Source organism: Suillus discolor (genome assembly GCF_016758755.1).
Source record: "Suillus discolor strain FC423 chromosome Unknown F5147scaffold_49, whole genome shotgun sequence".
Taxonomy (NCBI): Eukaryota; Fungi; Basidiomycota; class Agaricomycetes; order Boletales; family Suillaceae; genus Suillus; species Suillus discolor.
Window position 1 is genome coordinate 226,960 of NW_024541296.1, and position 17,691 is coordinate 244,650.

Genomic DNA, 17,691 nt, shown 5'->3' on the forward strand with positions numbered 1-17,691 from the left:
TTCACCTGCGTCCGGCCCCGAGTCACACAGTCACTCTTTTGGTCACGCACCATATAAACTACACCAGTGTGCTACCCAAAATATTCTGTAGAAGTCATGAAAAATTGTGCAGAACTTTATTGATCCTCTCTAGTAACCCTTCTGTAATTTTTCTGCAGCATATTACCCTTCACAGCGTCACTGAGAAATAATATGATCCGAATATTTGCTGATCGGAGTGTGAAAAGCACGGTTGATTTGTCATCGTGTCACTCAAGGCTTGCTGTGCGCAGTTGACGCGGGTTCGCTACACCACTTAATAATCATAGTCACTTACACGGTGCTCATTCTACATGGCATCGATCAGCAGCTGGTTATGGGGAACTTCACAGCTTGACGACGCTGTCGGTGAGCATGCTCCCCAATATCAGTCTACTTTCACTCATTATTATCTTTTAGACAAGGCTACCTCGGAGCTCATCCCGAATGGCTCAGAGGATGTTGCTCTCAATCTCGAGATATGTGACCAGATACGCTCCAAGTCAGCGCCCGCAAAGGACGCCATGCGTGCGCTCAAGCGCCGTCTTAATCATAAGAATCCCAATGTCCAGCTCCTCGCACTCGGTGTAAGCTATATCATTCCAGTCTCAGCGATATCCTTTGATGCCGGTCCGACAGTTGACAGACATCTGTGTTAAGAATGGCGGTGATCATTTCTTGACCGAGGTGGCCTCAAGGGAGTTCATGGATAATCTGGTCTCCATCCTCAAAATGCCTGGTCTAAATCATTCTGTCAGAGATGATATCTTGAAGTATATACAGAACTGGTCCTTGGCTTTTGAAGGCAAGCCCAGTCTTAGTTATGTCAATCAAGTCTATAAGACCCTCAAGAGTGAAGGTATTCACTCAGTCGATCTGTCATCACTATGTTTCACACTTGCTGTACAGGACATCATTTCCCTCCAAAGGACTTTGCTCTGGCGAATTCTGCTATGGTCGATACGTCAACCGCTCCAGAATGGATAGATTCGGAGTTGTGTCTGCGATGTCGCACTCCGTTTACATTTACCAATCGGAAGCATCACTGCCGGAATTGTGGACAAGTTTTCGACCAGCAATGTTCATCTAAATCAATACCTTTACCTCACTTCGGCATCACTCAAGCTGTTAGGGTCTGTGATGCGTGTTACAATAAGCTGCAGAAAAAGGCTGAGAAAAGGTACATATGTTCTCATATGCATAAGCCCTTCTGATATGCTGTCTCCTGACAGTGACAAAGGACACCGCCATTCTGCAAGTATGTATAGCCCGCGTCACAGCAGTGCGCGCGACCTCGCAGACGCCGAGCTTCAACGCGCCATTGAGCTCTCCCTCGAGGAAGTCGGTGCTGTTCATGGACGCAGACCGGGTTATGTCCCCGCCCAACCCTCCGCGCACAATTGGCACATTTCCGAACCTCCTCTCGTGGACAGAATGACGCACCCTGATCGTAAAGTTACTGGTGCGGATGAGGACGATCCTGATCTCCGTGCAGCCATCGAAGCAAGTCTTCGCGAGGCTAACGCCCCAAAACCAAGTGCGCCTGTGGAGCTGACAAGCACAGATCCATACAGCAACGTGCACGTCACGTCTCAATCGTATCCGCCCACCGTCACGCCTGCCCCACAAGTGCCGAAGCTTGCGGGTTATGATCTCGAGCCCTTGGAAACCGACGCCATTCTTACATTCAGCCAGACAGTGGAGCAACTGCAAGCCCAAGGGGGACGCGACATGTCGCGGTATCCTGCTGTCAACGAACTATACGACAAGGCAAACGGACTCCGGCCCAAGCTAGCAATGAGCCTGGATGATACCGACCGCAAAGAACGTGGGTTAGTTTACTTGGAAATATTTAACTCTACTGATACTTGCACGCAGAACTGCTATCAGAGATGCACGAAAAGCTTTCGCAAGCCGTCAAACTCTACGATAAGCTACTAACGGATCAGGTCTCACATCCCACGTGGCGGCGTTCTCCCCAACAGGTGCACCCTACGACTGTACCAGTGCGGCAATCCGCACAAACTCATAGTCAATGGGCGCCAACCCACCTTCATGCATCCTCCGTATCTTCCCCAGTTTTTGCGCCACCACGGACCGACTCTGCCCAATACGCCCCACAGCTTCTTATTTCCCGACCCCCATTATCTACTGTCCCCGAGTCAGAGCCTCAGTATGCTCATTATGCGGCAGGACCATCACAACCATATACTTCAGAAGTTCCCGGGTCATCGCAGCACCTCACGGCCCCACTCGCCTCGCCACCTCCACCTCCTCAACAGCAGCTGCCTCAATTCACTAGTCCGCCGTTATCTATATCCTACCTCCCCCAGCAATCCCCCACTTCTCCCACCATTCCGGTCAACCCACCCGTGTCAATACCCCAATTCGCCAACACTGCTGCACCGTCTCAACCACCACCAGCGCCCGCACTTCAACCCATGACTCCACCTCTCGCTCCACAAACGCCGGCCCTCACACGGCACCACAGCGTCTCAGCACGCACCACAATGTCCCCGCCGCCTGCCCCCCTCGCTCGCTCCAGTACCGTATCGCGGGCGTCCCGCCTTCAGTACCAGCAGCCCTTACAACCACAGCTCCCGCAGTTCCCCTCCGCACCAACGGCAGTGCCACAGTCGTTTGACTTGTACGCGCCGTCTGCGCCTACGACTATTCCGGAGCGACGAGAGGAGCTGTTGATTGATCTGTAGTGATTTTTATTGTTGCGGTGTACGAGTGGGTTACAGTAGGATCACGCACTAACGGACTGATAGATTAATGTGAATGCACGTAGTAGATGGGTGATCCTTGAATATGTTTGCATGTAATAATCATGTTGTGGTGATCATCTGCATACCAAAACTTCGAATAACTTAATCTTTGTCCTCTGATCAGAGGTTCCACTCGCACGGCGTGCGTACGTCGGGATCCCAACCGAACGTAATTTCTGACGAAAGCACCATTGAGTATATCATGTAATAAGTAAATGGAATAAGTATCGGAAAATATGTACATCAAGATCTATTGGTCTCAGAACCAAACTTTTGGGTACCTGTGCCCCAGTACGCCCAGAGGGAACAATGTACAATAAAAATGAGTTTGCATTCAAGTAAACTACACAGTACTGTGATACTTAAGATACAGCCAAGAAAACTACGCAACATGCACATGATTATAGTACCCACTATAGAGGAGACTCTTAACATATGTAGGTATTAAGGACTGAAAACACGCTTCTTGCCACTTAGTACAACATCAGGCTTGAAAGTCCGCTTGGCCATCTTGACTCTGTCTTCCGTGACACTGAACAACTCAGGGAGCCAAGTCTTGACCTCAGTGAGATCCTCCCCTAGAAGCATCAGCGCAACGGCCTTGGAACTTAGCCACGCATGCACCATGCCCTCACCGGAGTAGCCAGCCGCAATCCACTCACCAGGAGCAGCAGTGAGAACTGACTTCAGCTTCCTCGTGCTTGAATTTAGAGCAGAGGGTGCAGACGAAGCAGTAGGTGCCTTCCTGCCAGCCACATTAACGGGCACATTTCCAACCCACGGCATCCCATCGGCCGACTGGCTCAAGAGACCGCTCCAGATTGCCTTTACTCTTCCCTCTGCCCACAAACCTACACCCACATCCTGTTCATCTGTGGGAGTGGTTGGTAAGGCCTCAGCACCCCAGCTCTCCGCTCCGAAATAGATTGGCATTGCACCACCTACATGCGCTGCGCTATGCACGCCATACATTGCATTAGCTGCGCTATCCATGCTTGACTCGAAACCTGCACCGAACATGAGTTCGTGCTCGCCTTCTGGGAGTTGCGTCAAGTAGTCGAAGCCCTTACGTGGGCTGTCAAAGAACACGAAGCTCCGCCCGCCATGCAGCGTGCTTGCATGGAGGTTACGACCAGGCCGCTGTGCGGTCATGGTTTCTCGAATGGGAAGGATAACACCCTTGAGAGCGGGTAGGAGCGCAGGTGCGTACGCATTCGTGAGATGCACGATGTGTGGGGTCGTAATCACCCCGCGCGCTGTAGTGAGTCTATAGAATGGGCAACTTGATGTGGGCTCATCAATCGATGTACAAGGTGTGTGGGTGTGAATCTCAAATCTAAGTCGAATTTGAGACCGTCATGAATGATTGCGGGCCACAATGATGTTAAAGACTTACTCTTTGGGGTAGTCTGTAAGAAGGCGGCTTAAAATCGATGTCACAAGGCGATATGGATGTATAGCACCAGCTCGTGTGGCAATACATCCCACCGCAAGTGGCGAAAGGTGAAATCTCTACCATGCTATCAGTCAGAGGTCACAATGCTATCCCCCAACGCACCTCTTGAGCGTCTAAACCCTCATAGCAGGTATACGAACCTGCATATTCGCCCATATCACGCTGATACACTTGCAGCTTCCGCTGCGCCTCTTTAAACGTAGGCTTATCGAAGTACACATCGACACCCTCGACGGCACGACATTGTGTATACTCTGTGATACTCTCCTCTGCGGTAATGGCCAAAATCTCGTCCAAGTGCGCTTTCCGGAAACGCACCATCTTCTTTGCCATATTCTCGCCCACTCTTGTCTTCAGGTCTTCGTAGTCATGGTATGTAGCGGGAAAGATGTGGCCACCATTTCTAAGCAAGACATAAATATCGCATCAATGTTCTAAGCGAAATGGGCGCTCATTGCTCACCTGCCGGTGGCCCCTGAGCACACATCTTGGGCTTCAAGCATGACGACATGAAGACAGTCTCCGCACTCAAGCAGAGTTCGCGCAAAAGAGGCGCCAGATATACCAGATCCAATGATAACTATCGTCAATTATTCACCTGACGACCTCTAGATAGGTACATAGGGTACTCACCCACGTCTGCATGGGATGGCAAATTCTTCTGTGACTGAGGTTTTCCTATTGGGGTTGCAGGAATCGTCCAAAAAGAAGTTGTTGGCTCCGCTACAGGTAGACCATCTGAAACGTAATTCCCCGTATTCTTCTCAGCAGACGAACTGCTAGAGAAGACTGGGAAAGGCTGTTTAGAACGGGAGACACAGTTACCCATGAAATACTGATGTGCCACTAGGTAATAGAGGGAATTGAAAGCGAGAAACTACGGAAGAGCGAAGAAAGGCGCACATGCTCACGATAACGCGGGGCTAACTAAATGAGAAAGTGCCACAGCCCATGTACACGACTTGTTCGGACACGTTACGAAACGTGAGGAAATCAGGGCCCTTATCTTATCACCCATGCGCACAAGCACCTCAACTAGAGCCTAGAGGCAGTTTTGTCACATCGTGTGCGGCACAACTGCCATCGCAAATTTGCAAACCTATCTTGAGAATATCCAGGGGAAACGTGAGTCCTAAAGCCAGATACGCCATGTTTCAAGGTATAGCAGAAGTGAGGGAGCTCTCAGCTCAATCTCAGCTGGGTGCTGCATTGTCTCGTTCAACCTATTACTCCCACACTTCCTAGTCAGTAAAGGTCGTAGCAACGAAAATCATAAAAGGAAATTATGGCTGTGATGTCCCCCGAACCCAGAGTTTAGCATCTTTGTCGTACGTATTTTACAGGAGCCCTTTTTACAGCGTGCTCCATGAAAAACAGTGTCCTGGTAAACTCATGAGCACGGTACCGGTTTTAGTTGTGACGACACGCATTTCTCGCTTGCCCAACCCGATAGTATATTGCTCGGCTGTCTATTCTAGGTACACTAGTACTAATCGGACTTTGGGCTGAATTTTGACCGGCATAATTAACACTGATGGCGAATACTGTCAAAATTCCCCAGGTACAGGTACCTGGAGTACACAAACACAAACAAGAGATGGTATAAATTCCTCAAACAATTTCTTGGTAACCTTCACCGCAGCTTTTTAGACAGTGCCCGTTCTGCCATTATTCAGGAGGAACGAGGCGATTCGGTAATGCGAAGAGTACTTCGGATAGGATTATGAACGCACGCATCTTATCTGTATGGTGTAGTGGGTGTCAGACCTCTCCAACATGTCTTCGTTTAGTATTTGCATGTATGCGAATTCCGGACACCTACCATGCGTGCCATCTTAGATTTAGAGAAAAGACTCATGTCATGGTTACATCTGTCGATCAGAACTTCGTCTCCTTCTCTTACTCGCCTGCTGGTGGGTGAATTTGCGTCCTCAATGTGACAATGTTTCATAATGATACTACTGATTTACATTGACGAGATGTGAAATTTTGAAAGTTGGTATTCACCATGAAAGTCGACAAATTCAAATTTGCGGCACTTCATGATCATTTGATCAATACTAGTGTTAACTTCAAATCTATCAATTTTAGAAGCTCGTAAGAACATGACTGTGGTCTAACACAGCGAGAGCATCTGCAGGAAAATGGACCTTTGGATAGTGTCTGGGGGTGTTCTCTTCGTTTTGTCTCTTCAAGCTTCAACAGGTAAGGGCTTGTTGATGTTTCCTTTGTATCGTTAAGTCAAGAATCTTCCTTGTTCTTTTGATCAGCGATCGTCAAAGAGTGTCTTTTAGAGTCTTCATGAAATCCCTCTGCAGTCGTGCCAGATATGCGACCAGTTCTTCCTCCGGAAGCGAAGAGTGATCTAACGCCTGGTTCAACTGCGTATGAAGCTGAGAAAATATGAAACATTCAGGACTAGCAGTGTTCAGGAAGCTAATTGATGATACCTTCAAAAGCGCACGCCTGCGAATGGTCAAGACGTTTATGTGACTTTCCTCCTCGCACCGTATGTTTTTTTCAGTAATGATTTCAGACACTCGTTTCGCTTCAGTGAGCACGTCGTCGGGGAGGTCAGCCAATTTGGCTAGTTCTAGTCCTGATCGGGGCTGGTCCAGATGTCTTCTCTATCTGGCTGTTGTCTGCGACTCACCATAATGACCTGTGTTTTCTGGAACTCCATCAAGGATCCTATAATGGTGTCATCAGCTGGGCACCGTGCATTATAATGATATGGAGTTGACTTGTATTGAAATATCAGGCCGATGTGAGAGGCCGATGGACGTGAACGCTGGATGACAATCTGTAAAGAAGGTATAATCGAGAGGAATTTGAAAGCACCTGAACAGATAGATGCAAACTGTACAAGTTCGTCATGCGTCACTGGTCAAAACAGGAACACCACTCACTTCACCACAGCAGGCTGTCGAGAAAGAGTGGTTGATAGCTCGTGAAAATGGCTGGCTATCGTGTTAACGCGCAAGTCAACCTAGTAGTCGCGTGCTCACGTAGCGAAGAGAACAAAACACTGAGGTTCTCGTAAGAGTAAAAACAAAACACAAGCGATGTGCTTACTTTGATTCTGATGAGTTCCTCTGCAATAGCATGTGCTATACCAAGACCCTCGATAGGAGATGTTCCTCGACCCAATTCGTCAACGAGTACCAGTGTTCTTGGGGTCGCAATGCCTAGGAGGAGTTCAGTATGAATGACAGACTCATCTACACACCAAGACCTAGGATCATAGCAGAAGATGTCATTTCATTTGCAAACGTGCTGAGGCTCTTCTCTATATCGTCATCATTGGAGAGCCGAGTAAGTAAGGCGTCGTGCAGGCTAGAGAGAATGAGTGCATCAAGATTCGATTAAATTCAACACCTATGACTCACCGAAAGCTTGCATACTCAGCAGGTACAAAACAACCGACCATTGCCATCACAGTAAGAAGGCCTGTTTGACGCAGATATGTGCTTTTGCCTTGTGGGAACGCTGAGAATGGTCAGTGGAACGGGTGCAGACGCACATCGTACCTGACATGCTGTTGAAGAGTATGGACGTCTGTACATCCAAATAATGAATCATTTATGAAACTCACTTTGGCCCATGAACAATGTGAAAGTGGGCAGCGTCGCTGCAATATATATCGTTTGAAATAACCATTCCAGCAGATTGAACGGTCTCAAGGACGGGATGACGACCACTCTTGATCGCCAATGTATCAGTAAACTCGGGACGCACTAAGAAAAAAGTCTGTTGGCATTCTTTGAGAGGAGCTTGCACCCTGTACCATAGCTTCGCACTAATGAAGGTTTCGTTAGAGTGAGGTAAACGCAATGCTTGGAATGACTGACTGATGGAGACATGAGCAAAAGACCACAGCAAGTCGATGGTTGCAACCTGAACTGGCGTTGAGAAACCTAAGCTTTAAATGGAAATGTCACTACCGCTTCTGAAGCAGAATAGAGGACTCCTGAAAACGCTATAATCTGCCCTACGACATCCCGGATAATCCTTTGCATCTTATTAATCTCGAATGACGATGGAGTCACAATGAAAACGTACTTGTCGCTTAAGACCAGCGTCTCCTCTAATGAGTCTTTCATCCGAGCGTTCATTTTTTTCTATCATCTGATGTTAGACTATATATTTCCCTTTCTGTTGAATCTCACCAGATCAATGCTTGAGAACAGCCAACGACCCCGTTGCGCAGACACATTAATGAATCCCTTTGGCAGCTCATCCTCAAGTTCATCCTTTTTGAGAGCAAACACAAAGCCACTTTCTTGGTAAACGAGAGTAAAGGGTAGGGAATGCCGTTCGCTTAGGGCGTGGTTGAGCTGGTATATGTCTGCAACATTTTCTTTGAAAGTTTCGCGAGCAACATCCAAGAGACGGTTGCGGTTCGCCTGCGACAATGAACCAACTGGTAGAAAGCGAGTAGTTGCTACTGTACCTTAACTGCGTATACTCTTGCGTTAATTGCGCCGATCCCTCCCTAGCATGAGGTTGTTTAGACAGCATCGACAAAAGCATACTTCAATTACCTTGACTGCCCCTGCGTCATCATTGAGGTTTTCCGCGATGTGCTCCTCGATCTTGGTCAACCGTTCGTCAGACAGTATCTATATTCATGTTGCAGTATGAGAAGCTGCAGATTCGAAACCGCAGTGCAGGGCTCACGTCATATATTATCAGTAGTAGCTGGGACTTGCATCCATTCAAAGCCCTCTGCAAAAATGGAAGGCTTCGAATAGCAGTGCGCAAGCTAAGTATTTGTGACACGCGAGAAAAAGCTCCTTTTGATGTTGTTGTTGGCCGTACTTCAGAAAACCCAAGCTATAGGCTTGGAGTTATGTTCAAGTCCAAACCATTATGTAAGGCTCACCGATGAGATGAGCTTGTCGAAGTCCATCTTGTTCAAGACTTTCAAGGCATCTTTGATCTCAGTAAATTTATCCTCGCTGTGAATCAGCTCTGTTGTAATGTAGAGGTTAGTACTTGCAGCAGAGATTTGCCAATATCGGACCTTCCACAGCGTCTAGGCGGGCATCCAAGGCACTTTGGGCTACAGGCGGGGTATGTGGAATCAACTTACTGGGCTTCTATAGCGCAAGCACTTACCTGTTAGAGGTGCCAATATATTCGCTCGCAAGAGCCGTGTGGCCATTGCAGTGTAGGTATGGTTAAGCACCCTGAAGCATGTCAAATCACGACCGATCGAAGAAATGATGCCAGATACCCAAAGAGAGAATGCGTGGATTTCTTGCGGGTCTGGTTGTTGATTAGCTCCAGATTTCTAACGGTTTCGGGGTCTATCATCATTGTTCCCTCGACAGGGATATAACGTATACGAAGAGAACATGCAGAAAAGCGGGTGTTGAGGCGAGTTTCTACAAATTTGAAAAGAGCACATGCGGCTGAGAGTGTATAGTACCTGCACGCTAGCAATTAGAAGAGTAAACGCGGAAATACGCGCATATTCTGACTTGTCTGTCACGGAGACCAGTGTGGCCGCACGCTCATCGTCTTCAACACAGAATTGAGCGATAAACTGATAGCCTAGACGATAGCTAAGCGCATATATGCGGGAGAAAATGTTGTCGGCTGACCAGCGCTATCATTCCAGTATTTTCTTGCTACCGGTTCGATGGGGACTTGAGGAAACTCCTCCCTGATGAACTGTACCGACAACGATGAAGCTCCCCGCGTGGCAGACGCAGAAGGAGTGAGGCTCGTGTTTGCAGAGGATAGGAACGTATCGGGAACTAGGATCATGCATGGCATGTGCACATGCATCTGATGTAGAGTCTTAACATACGTAGAGCAGTCCGAGAGCTAATCGGTATGTGTTAGTTGCCGTGAAATAGTAGGAGACGAGCCTTTACTTGAATGAGCATGACTCTACCTGTATCTTTGTCGAGAGCGGCCATACCCACTTCGTGCGCAATGCCTCGACTTTCGATGAGGGCGATAACAAAGCTGGCATCGTGCATGGTGGAAGCGGCGGTTTGGGGACGGGCCGTCCCAGGGCGTGACTGGGCAGTCCATGGTCGCCGGGATGCGCTTGTCTGCCGTGTATAAGGACGTGACTGCCCAGATTGAGGGCGCGTTGATGGAGTTTATTGACCGACCAAGGACTTACATTGCTCATGAGTGTAGATATGGTCGCTTGCTTGCTTGTGGAGGTAAATACTATTCGTGCACCACGCCGTAGACGGTAGTACTAGTGGTAATTAAGTCTGGTCTAGAACAAGGTTTGTGCTGACAAAGACTCGGAAGTCGGCGCCTCCCGAGTATGTTTTCCGACTAGTCACTACGAAAAGTTTCCCTTTGTTGTCATATGTAAACATGACACAAATCCATATTCGTTGACTCTATCAATGAACGTTCCGGGGCGCGCGATAATTTTGCTCCGGATATCTGGCATGACTCCGTTCGTACGATTAGCGTTCCTCGGGTTCCTGCAATGTTCGTACGTGTGTGTATGTTAATCGGACGGAGCTAGCCTCAGCTTTATTTCCGGATCAACCTCAAGCACGTCTCTTATTCGTCTACGACCATGAGCTTGATCACTCGCAGTGGTGCATTGCGTCTCTTTGTTCGCGCTCGAACTTTCTCCACTGTTCCACCTCCACGTCTCAGAAGAGTGGGACGCGTGCTAGTGCTTTCCAGTGCATTGACTACCTCCGTGCTGGGCTACGTATTCTACAATGATGCTTCAAATATCGAACCGGCGCCTTTTGACACACGCACACTGTCGGATCTGTTACGTGCATATATCGTGTACGGGACATGCAGCATCGCTCCTCTCGTTGATGCGGCGCCGACAATATTGGACACCTTGTCCAGTATTCCTGGAGTGAGTAAGATAGTCGAGAGTTTCGTGCGAGCTACTTTCTTCCATCAGGTGCATATAATCTATTTCTCGTTGTCTAATTCGAAGCCATAACCAGGTCGGCAGTTTGTCGGTGCAGACACGGCCAATGGTGCACTACCACTGCTTACGTCTCTCCGTGCAGAGAACAAAGGTGCTCTCTTTGCTTATGCCGTTGAAGTCGACCAGAAGGAGATGATGGATCAGACGAATGTGGAAGGGCAGCCCGTACACAAGCGTATCATAGAGGAGATTATAAGGAGTATCAACGCCTCCGCCGATTTCGAGGACGGAAGGGATGTATTTCAGGATGGACACATAGGAAGGCGGACTTGGGTTTCTGTGAAGCTTGTGAGTTGTCAGTATTGTACATTAGGAGGAGCACGATACTCATGGTTGCCCAGACTGCCATGCTTCCAAATGCCCAATCCTTAATCAACCTGTCAATACACCTCACGAATACTCGAGCACAGCTTGAACCGCCGGTACTTTTTCCAGGGACTCCTTCACCATCCGATCTTTCTATCTTGCATTCCCCTGCATCAACAAGAACACTAACGGAATCTGACATCCATGACCTGAAAGAGCTATACAGCGACCTTGTGCAGATTTGTACACGTGCTGAAGAACGTGGAGTAAGAGTGTTCATTGATGCAGAGTATAGGTGTGTCTGAAGTTTATCAGCTGCTTGTTAGATCTTACACACTTACTCATCTCTTCATATTATAGTTGGTACCAACCTGCCATCGATGCATTTGGACACGCATTGATGGAACGATTCAACAAGCTCCCCTCCAATGGCTTCCTGCGGACATGGTGGGACATCTCCTCTTGGACATCCTCTCCATCCGTGAGAAAATCTGTGGATGGCAGAGTGCGGCCTCTCGTATATGTGACCTATCAAACATATCTACGACGGTCAGTACTCAGATCTACGCAAATGCTCAAGTATGCTCACGCTCAAATTACAGCATGCCCGCGCACCTCACGCACTCCCTAGCGCTGGCCCGTGCCAGAGGATATGCACTTGGGGTGAAACTTGTCCGGGGAGCTTATCACCCATATGAGATTGCTGCCCATCATCTGGCTCGTTCAGCTGATTCTGCAATCGGGTCCCCGCGCTCGCTCTCCATTTCCCCCGACCCTGAACCCTCTGTTAAACCCTCGAAGGATGCGACGGACCAGTGCTATCATGATTGCGCAACCGTGTTGATCGATGCAATTTCCCAGGACGTCCACCGCTCTGGCCGATTCGGTGCACCAAGCATTGGTGTATTTTTTGCTACGCATAACTGGACCTCGTGCGAGTCCATCCTCGAGGAACTTGTCAAGAAGGGCCTGGGAGTCGTCGAGCGTGTTGGCGTCAATGAGGTGCAAGAGGACGTAGTGAGGATACCGCTTGAAGTTGGGGAGAGGATTGCATTTGGGCAGCTGTATGGCACGTTTACCTTTCTTTGCGTCTAATGTGGCAAGAACTCATTGTGTGATATGCAGGGATGTCAGATGCGCTGACGAATTACCTCGTCGGGCGGACGCGGTGTGAAAGGCCGTGTGTGATCAAGTATGTCCCGTTCGGCGCACTGGTGCAGGTGAGTTTCACTTGATTCCCTCCGATATTGGCCTTTCTGCATCAATACATGAAGTCTTTTTTACCTTGTTTGTGGTTTCAAGGATTATTCTGACCACGTTGTCATGTCTAGGTCATGCCCTACCTTTCACGTCGGGCGATTGAAAACAAGAGCGTTCTCGGAGCAGGAGGTGCCACAAGAGAGAGAAAGGGGGCTGCGGCTCTCATTTGGAAGAAGATGAAAGGATTGGTTGTGTCATAGATATCTGTGCCCGTCGCATTTTTATTGGGTGATTTTGATGCAACAAAGACGTAAGATTGTAAGTACTGGTATGTAGAAGTAACTACCCACATCACGGACTTGGAGACGTAACAGATATCCTAATTACAAGAACGGTTTGCGCTTTGCCTACGAGAGCATTGAAAAACAGATATAGCCTACACTGCCTGCATAGTGAAATCTTTCAGTGTCCAAGTAACTCCCTGAATTCCAGGCCCCATTGCTCATTCTTTCGCGATTCCTCCACAAAGGCATCGAACTTGGGCGCGCTACCCGCATTATCGATTTTGCTGAGGGCAGCGACAGCACGCATCGTGCTTCTCCGTAACTCCGCCGCGCGTTCGAGGTCCTGTTTCACCGTGTCTTTAGTGACAGCTGTGCCGCGCATCGTCGATTCAAGACAGGGCGTGAGTTCGTCGAGGCGCTGCGCAAGTGCAATGGACGTTGTCGGAGATGCTGACAGCCGCGCGAGGAGCATGTGCCCAATCACTTTAATCTCGTCTGACGGATCGCTGATGGCTGCAAGCAAGTGCGAGAGGAAGATCGATAGGTCGAGTTTGGCGAGGCAGGTATCGAGCTAGGAGTGCATGAGTGAGGGGAGGCCACGTGTATGGCAAATACTTACAAGGGTGTACAGTGTCTCCCATGCGGTCTTGCGTGCGTCGAGTCCGTCATCGACTTTGTGTGTCCAGGGCCCCATTTGGACCGTACGAATGAGATCGGGGTTGACTTTCATCTCCGCATAGAGGCTCGGCAGTAGAGTTGGAAGGTGATCACGTATGAGGTGGGGCTTCGTTCTTGCCGCAGAGTTGAGAGCGGACAACGCAAGACGGCGGACATTCTGAGGAATTTGTATCAGGAAATTCAAATTTATTAGAGCAACCGGCACACCAAATCTTTATCATGTATTAAATCCAAGAAGTCCATGATGAGCGATGCCAAAAGCTCGTCATATGATGGTGACGACTCCGCAAGCGTATGACGGATAGCAGATACGACAGTGGCGCGTGCTGCAGGGTTCTCGTCATGGATGCGAGAGTGAAGTTGTGGGAGATATCGTGTGGGATGTGTTGTAGTAAGTTTGCCCAGACAGGCAGCGGCAACATTGCGTGTACTGTCCTCCGCATCCTCCGAGTATTGAAAAAGGGGTGCCCAGAGCTGCTCTGCAACACCTTCGAGCTGTCCATGCGAGCAATGCGTGACGACCTAGACTGACTCTCAGAAAACAAATTGTCACAAAGACCAAATTTCAGACCTCCTTCAATGCATGCAACGACAGCAGCTTTTTATGCGGATCACTCTCCGCAATCCTGAGGATTTCAGGCAAGAATTGATGAAGATTTCCGATAGCAATATTTCCTAGGTACGTCAATCCATATACCTGGTTAATGTGTATAATTTACTTACCAGCAGCGAATGCGGCAGCAGCACGAATCTCCTCTTCTTCTGCGGCGAAATGTTCGATAGTACTACTAAACGTATCTTGTTGCCTCGACATATCACTGCGACAGGGTTATCGATGGAATAGTAATACTGAGAATCTGACATACATGAAACGGCCAAGTTCTCCAACAATTAACAGACTTAACACCACAACAGAAGTGGCGGACTTTGACTTTGAAGATTTCTAGAAGCAGCGCAATGTCAGAAATGCGCTAATTTACTGTACATGGGCTGACCTTCATATACTTGGAATAGACCGCGATTGTTCCTGCTGCCACCCCCTGAGCGCTCTGGACAACTTGGCCAATGCATTTAGCGACATTGGCTAAGTTGGCGTCTGACTTGTTGGCCTTTTCCGCTGATGTCGCCAAGCTAGGAACGACGTGGGTTGCAATTTGGCTATCAGCCTGCACCAACGAAGAGAAGAACATCAGAAGTGAATCGAGAGCAGCTCCTGAGACAAGAGGCGAATGTGCGATCTGATAGATATCACCAAGGAGCTCACGCTCAACTTCAGGGAAAGTCGCGATCGGAGATAGCTCGAGTAACACTGTAATGATGGTCAATGCATGAGACAGTAAGGAAATGTCTGTTGTCGATATGTATGGTTTGATCTGGGGGACCAAAGTGGGTGGCAGATCGGTGGGAACGCCAGATGAATATCTGGACAAAATGAGGTTGCTTCCAGATCTCCAAGAGATGAACTGACCTTTTTAAAAGAGTATCGAGGGCGATAAATATCTCTGGTTTTCCTCCCCTCTCACTTTTCTTTAGTAAACCCATGATCCATTCAACGCAACAGTTCACCCAGTCATCACTCATTTCCACGTCCCTCGCAACTTTCGTGACCACTCTAACAGCTCCTCCTGTATTACCGGTGGTCCGACATATGGCTTGCCATTCCTTGCCGCCTTTCGGTTTGATGATATCAGGAGCGCAAATCCATAGGTCTGCAATACAGTCCTCAGCGCATCCGCGGACCTCGGCGTCCGTGTCGTGAATGCTGAGACGCTGAAAAGCTTGGTCATACAAACGCTCTGCCCATTCGCCATTCTTTACGGGCCTCGTGGCATTGAGTAAAGCAGAAAAGACACGGAAGGCTTCTGAAGCAACTCGAGGGTGTTTCTCTCCAGCTGACTTCAAAAGAACAGGTGTCAGAGTAGGAAGTGACATAGAAAATGTCCCAGGAGCATGCGTCGCGAAATACAATGCGATGAAGGAGAGACATGTAAGGTGAAGGGCCGAAGTTGAAGTCGCTGGCGACTGAATCAGCACAGATTGAGAGATTGCGGCAATGGGTGTAATTTGGTTGGAAAGACAACCAGGAAGAACGCCAAGCAAAGCGTACAGGAGCTGGAAGCCTGCTTGAAGCGTCGGTGGTGGAGTCTTCGGGGACTTGAGTTGCTGGAGTAAGGCCTTGGATAATGAAGAAACCTGTGAGCGCAGAAGGGTATGCGGCGTTTCCTCGACATCCATTCTCTCTTCGCTGTCTCTTTTCCTCTTCCTAATAGCGGGATCGTTCTCTTGAGATTGTGGCAGGCCACCGTACATGTTAGTTTGGTTCAGTAGAACACCATAAGTTGCCCATACTTCGAGCCGAACAGTTTTCTCCCTGTCGCCAAACCTCGATATTAGCACAGGCGACACCTCTTTGTACAGTGAGGTCAGAAGCTCGGGGCGAGTAGTGATCACAGCAGCTAGAAGTTTGGTAGAAGCACGCCGGATCTTGTACGATGTGTCTTCATCGTCAGAGTACCTAAATGCGCATTGTGAGCAAAATAAGAAAATAAAACAAATCATGTCTCACTCATCAATATCGGCATCGTCGTCGTCGTCGTCATCATCTGCATCTGCCATCTCTTCGTCCTCGCCGTCATCCGGTCCAGCATAGTTCTGTGGACAGATGGGATCTAACCATACAAAGTTATGAATTCATAACTCACTGGGTCATATTTGATGAACTGGCTTCCTATCTGTACTATCGAGCTTAGGAACGGTGCCGCTTCTGTCGGAGACCTCAAGAGCAACGTCTCAAGAGCCTGATCGAACATGAGTGATTGGCATGACAGTGTTGATGTGGAAGAAATATTTGCGAACCTGAAGACAACCTTCACGAAGTTCATCATCGTCCCTCTGGACGGCTTTGATGACTCCAGGTATGATGTCATTGTACACTGATGTCAGCTGCTGCGGTGCCTGCCGTATGATAGCAGCAACCAGATGCACAGTTGTGCGCTGTTTTTCGAGGTTAGCGTTAGGTGCAAGGAATGGGAGAATGTGGTTCTGCAATAGATCGTTGACGAGTGCAGGAGGAGCTACAGGGACATATTGTGAGAGCGTCAGAATAGCACGTTTGCGTACAGCAGGACGAGAGTGTGAAAGAAGCGGAGCTATTGCAGGCAGAGGGTGCGGCGTCAGGGCTGGATCAGATACGTGAGCAGGGAAACGAGTGATAAGTATAGATAGCGTTGATAATGTCTCGATCAAAGTCTCCGGTGGGGTTTCCGTCTACAAGTGGCCATGTCAAGAGCAGGACCAATATTGAAAGAAACAACTTACATTCGAAACTTGCTGTAGAAGCTTTGGTGCGAGCTTTGCGCATGCTCTGGGAGTAATTTTGCCTTCCAATGGCAACTCAGAAGTAATCGTTTTCAATGCTGTATATTTGTTATTAGGATACGAGATGTGTCAACGATCTCGATGACCTACCCAAGCCAGAGATATCACGCAGTTCATCGTCCTTTCCTACTGAGAAGTTGATTAAGCTATCAACCACGAGTTCCATCTGCGTTTCGCGGATGATCTTGATCAATTGACCTAGGCTAAATGCACAGTACCGCATAAAAGTTATAAGTCCCAAGAATGAGACAGGGTAGATGTGGGCCGTACCACTTGACAGCCTGATTCTTGACTTCCGAAATCCTATCTTCTACTAAGGAAAGAACCTGTTTGAGGACCTTTGTCTCGGTAGGCTCGTCTCCGATGAAGCTGGCTGGATCTTGTTTGATTTCGCTCATCAGATCGTTCAGACCCATAAATCTATCGAGTACTTCAGAAAACATGAAGAAGTATGGTTGGGAAAGCTCACGCACCGAAAGTCCTGGTCCGGAGATTGCATCTATAATACACGAGATTGCAAAGAGCTCAGTTGATTCCAGTGAGTAAACTTTAAGGTACTAACTTTCTCAATCAGGCTGTTCATAAGATAAGTCTTCGTCATGGTGGTCGTGTGTTGAAGTCGTGGATCAAGATGTTAATGTAGTGGAAGCTGGCAGACAGGAG

At 48.5% G+C, this 17,691-nt stretch overlaps 5 protein-coding genes across 5 annotated transcripts; 2 read left to right on the top strand and 3 right to left on the bottom strand.

The window, feature by feature from the left end:
• The first annotated feature begins 276 nt into the window (after positions 1 to 276).
• Positions 277 to 2,907, top strand: F5147DRAFT_708336 (uncharacterized protein). The gene is made up of 6 exons (XM_041438131.1): positions 277 to 387; positions 439 to 605; positions 658 to 877; positions 928 to 1,198; positions 1,251 to 1,846; positions 1,897 to 2,907. The coding sequence occupies exons 1-6, from the start codon at positions 333 to 335 to the stop codon at positions 2,727 to 2,729; spliced, it is 2,142 nt and encodes a 713-aa protein (XP_041290028.1). The 5' UTR covers positions 277 to 332; the 3' UTR covers positions 2,730 to 2,907.
• A 194-nt stretch (positions 2,908 to 3,101) lies between these two features.
• On the bottom strand, positions 3,102 to 5,442 carry F5147DRAFT_639565 (FAD dependent oxidoreductase-domain-containing protein). Its single transcript, XM_041433008.1, has 6 exons — positions 5,345 to 5,442; positions 4,879 to 5,287; positions 4,708 to 4,825; positions 4,348 to 4,648; positions 4,186 to 4,301; positions 3,102 to 4,125 (listed from the first exon to the last, which is right to left on the bottom strand). Exons 2-6 carry the CDS (start codon positions 5,072 to 5,074, stop codon positions 3,234 to 3,236), a joined length of 1,623 nt encoding a protein of 540 aa, XP_041290029.1. The 5' UTR covers positions 5,075 to 5,287; positions 5,345 to 5,442; the 3' UTR covers positions 3,102 to 3,233.
• Positions 5,443 to 6,210: 768 nt separating this feature from the next.
• F5147DRAFT_708353 (muts domain V-domain-containing protein) lies at positions 6,211 to 10,489 on the bottom strand. Its single transcript, XM_041438132.1, has 28 exons — positions 10,388 to 10,489; positions 10,131 to 10,334; positions 9,855 to 10,080; positions 9,732 to 9,804; positions 9,485 to 9,679; positions 9,367 to 9,437; positions 9,272 to 9,310; positions 9,131 to 9,219; positions 8,926 to 9,081; positions 8,790 to 8,867; positions 8,699 to 8,740; positions 8,415 to 8,651; positions 8,308 to 8,366; positions 8,190 to 8,256; positions 8,097 to 8,142; positions 8,033 to 8,044; positions 7,841 to 7,982; positions 7,776 to 7,783; positions 7,635 to 7,722; positions 7,481 to 7,581; positions 7,321 to 7,433; positions 7,254 to 7,273; positions 7,155 to 7,205; positions 7,087 to 7,105; positions 6,990 to 7,036; positions 6,899 to 6,936; positions 6,696 to 6,844; positions 6,211 to 6,638 (listed from the first exon to the last, which is right to left on the bottom strand). Exons 1-28 carry the CDS (start codon positions 10,394 to 10,396, stop codon positions 6,522 to 6,524), a joined length of 2,496 nt encoding a protein of 831 aa, XP_041290030.1. The 5' UTR covers positions 10,397 to 10,489; the 3' UTR covers positions 6,211 to 6,521.
• Positions 10,490 to 10,582: 93 nt separating this feature from the next.
• Positions 10,583 to 13,049, top strand: F5147DRAFT_297090 (FAD-linked oxidoreductase-like protein). The gene is made up of 7 exons (XM_041429090.1): positions 10,583 to 11,152; positions 11,207 to 11,470; positions 11,524 to 11,783; positions 11,849 to 12,037; positions 12,091 to 12,557; positions 12,614 to 12,708; positions 12,820 to 13,049. Exons 1-7 carry the CDS (start codon positions 10,805 to 10,807, stop codon positions 12,946 to 12,948), a joined length of 1,752 nt encoding a protein of 583 aa, XP_041290031.1. The 5' UTR covers positions 10,583 to 10,804; the 3' UTR covers positions 12,949 to 13,049.
• Positions 12,867 to 17,691, bottom strand: F5147DRAFT_297164 (armadillo-type protein). Its single transcript, XM_041429091.1, has 16 exons — positions 17,591 to 17,691; positions 17,502 to 17,527; positions 17,299 to 17,448; positions 17,119 to 17,231; positions 16,969 to 17,066; positions 16,507 to 16,917; positions 16,353 to 16,448; positions 16,217 to 16,302; positions 15,119 to 16,165; positions 14,646 to 15,072; positions 14,517 to 14,593; positions 14,374 to 14,468; positions 14,222 to 14,325; positions 13,858 to 14,172; positions 13,592 to 13,807; positions 12,867 to 13,543 (listed from the first exon to the last, which is right to left on the bottom strand). Exons 1-16 carry the CDS (start codon positions 17,627 to 17,629, stop codon positions 13,151 to 13,153), a joined length of 3,693 nt encoding a protein of 1,230 aa, XP_041290032.1. The 5' UTR covers positions 17,630 to 17,691; the 3' UTR covers positions 12,867 to 13,150.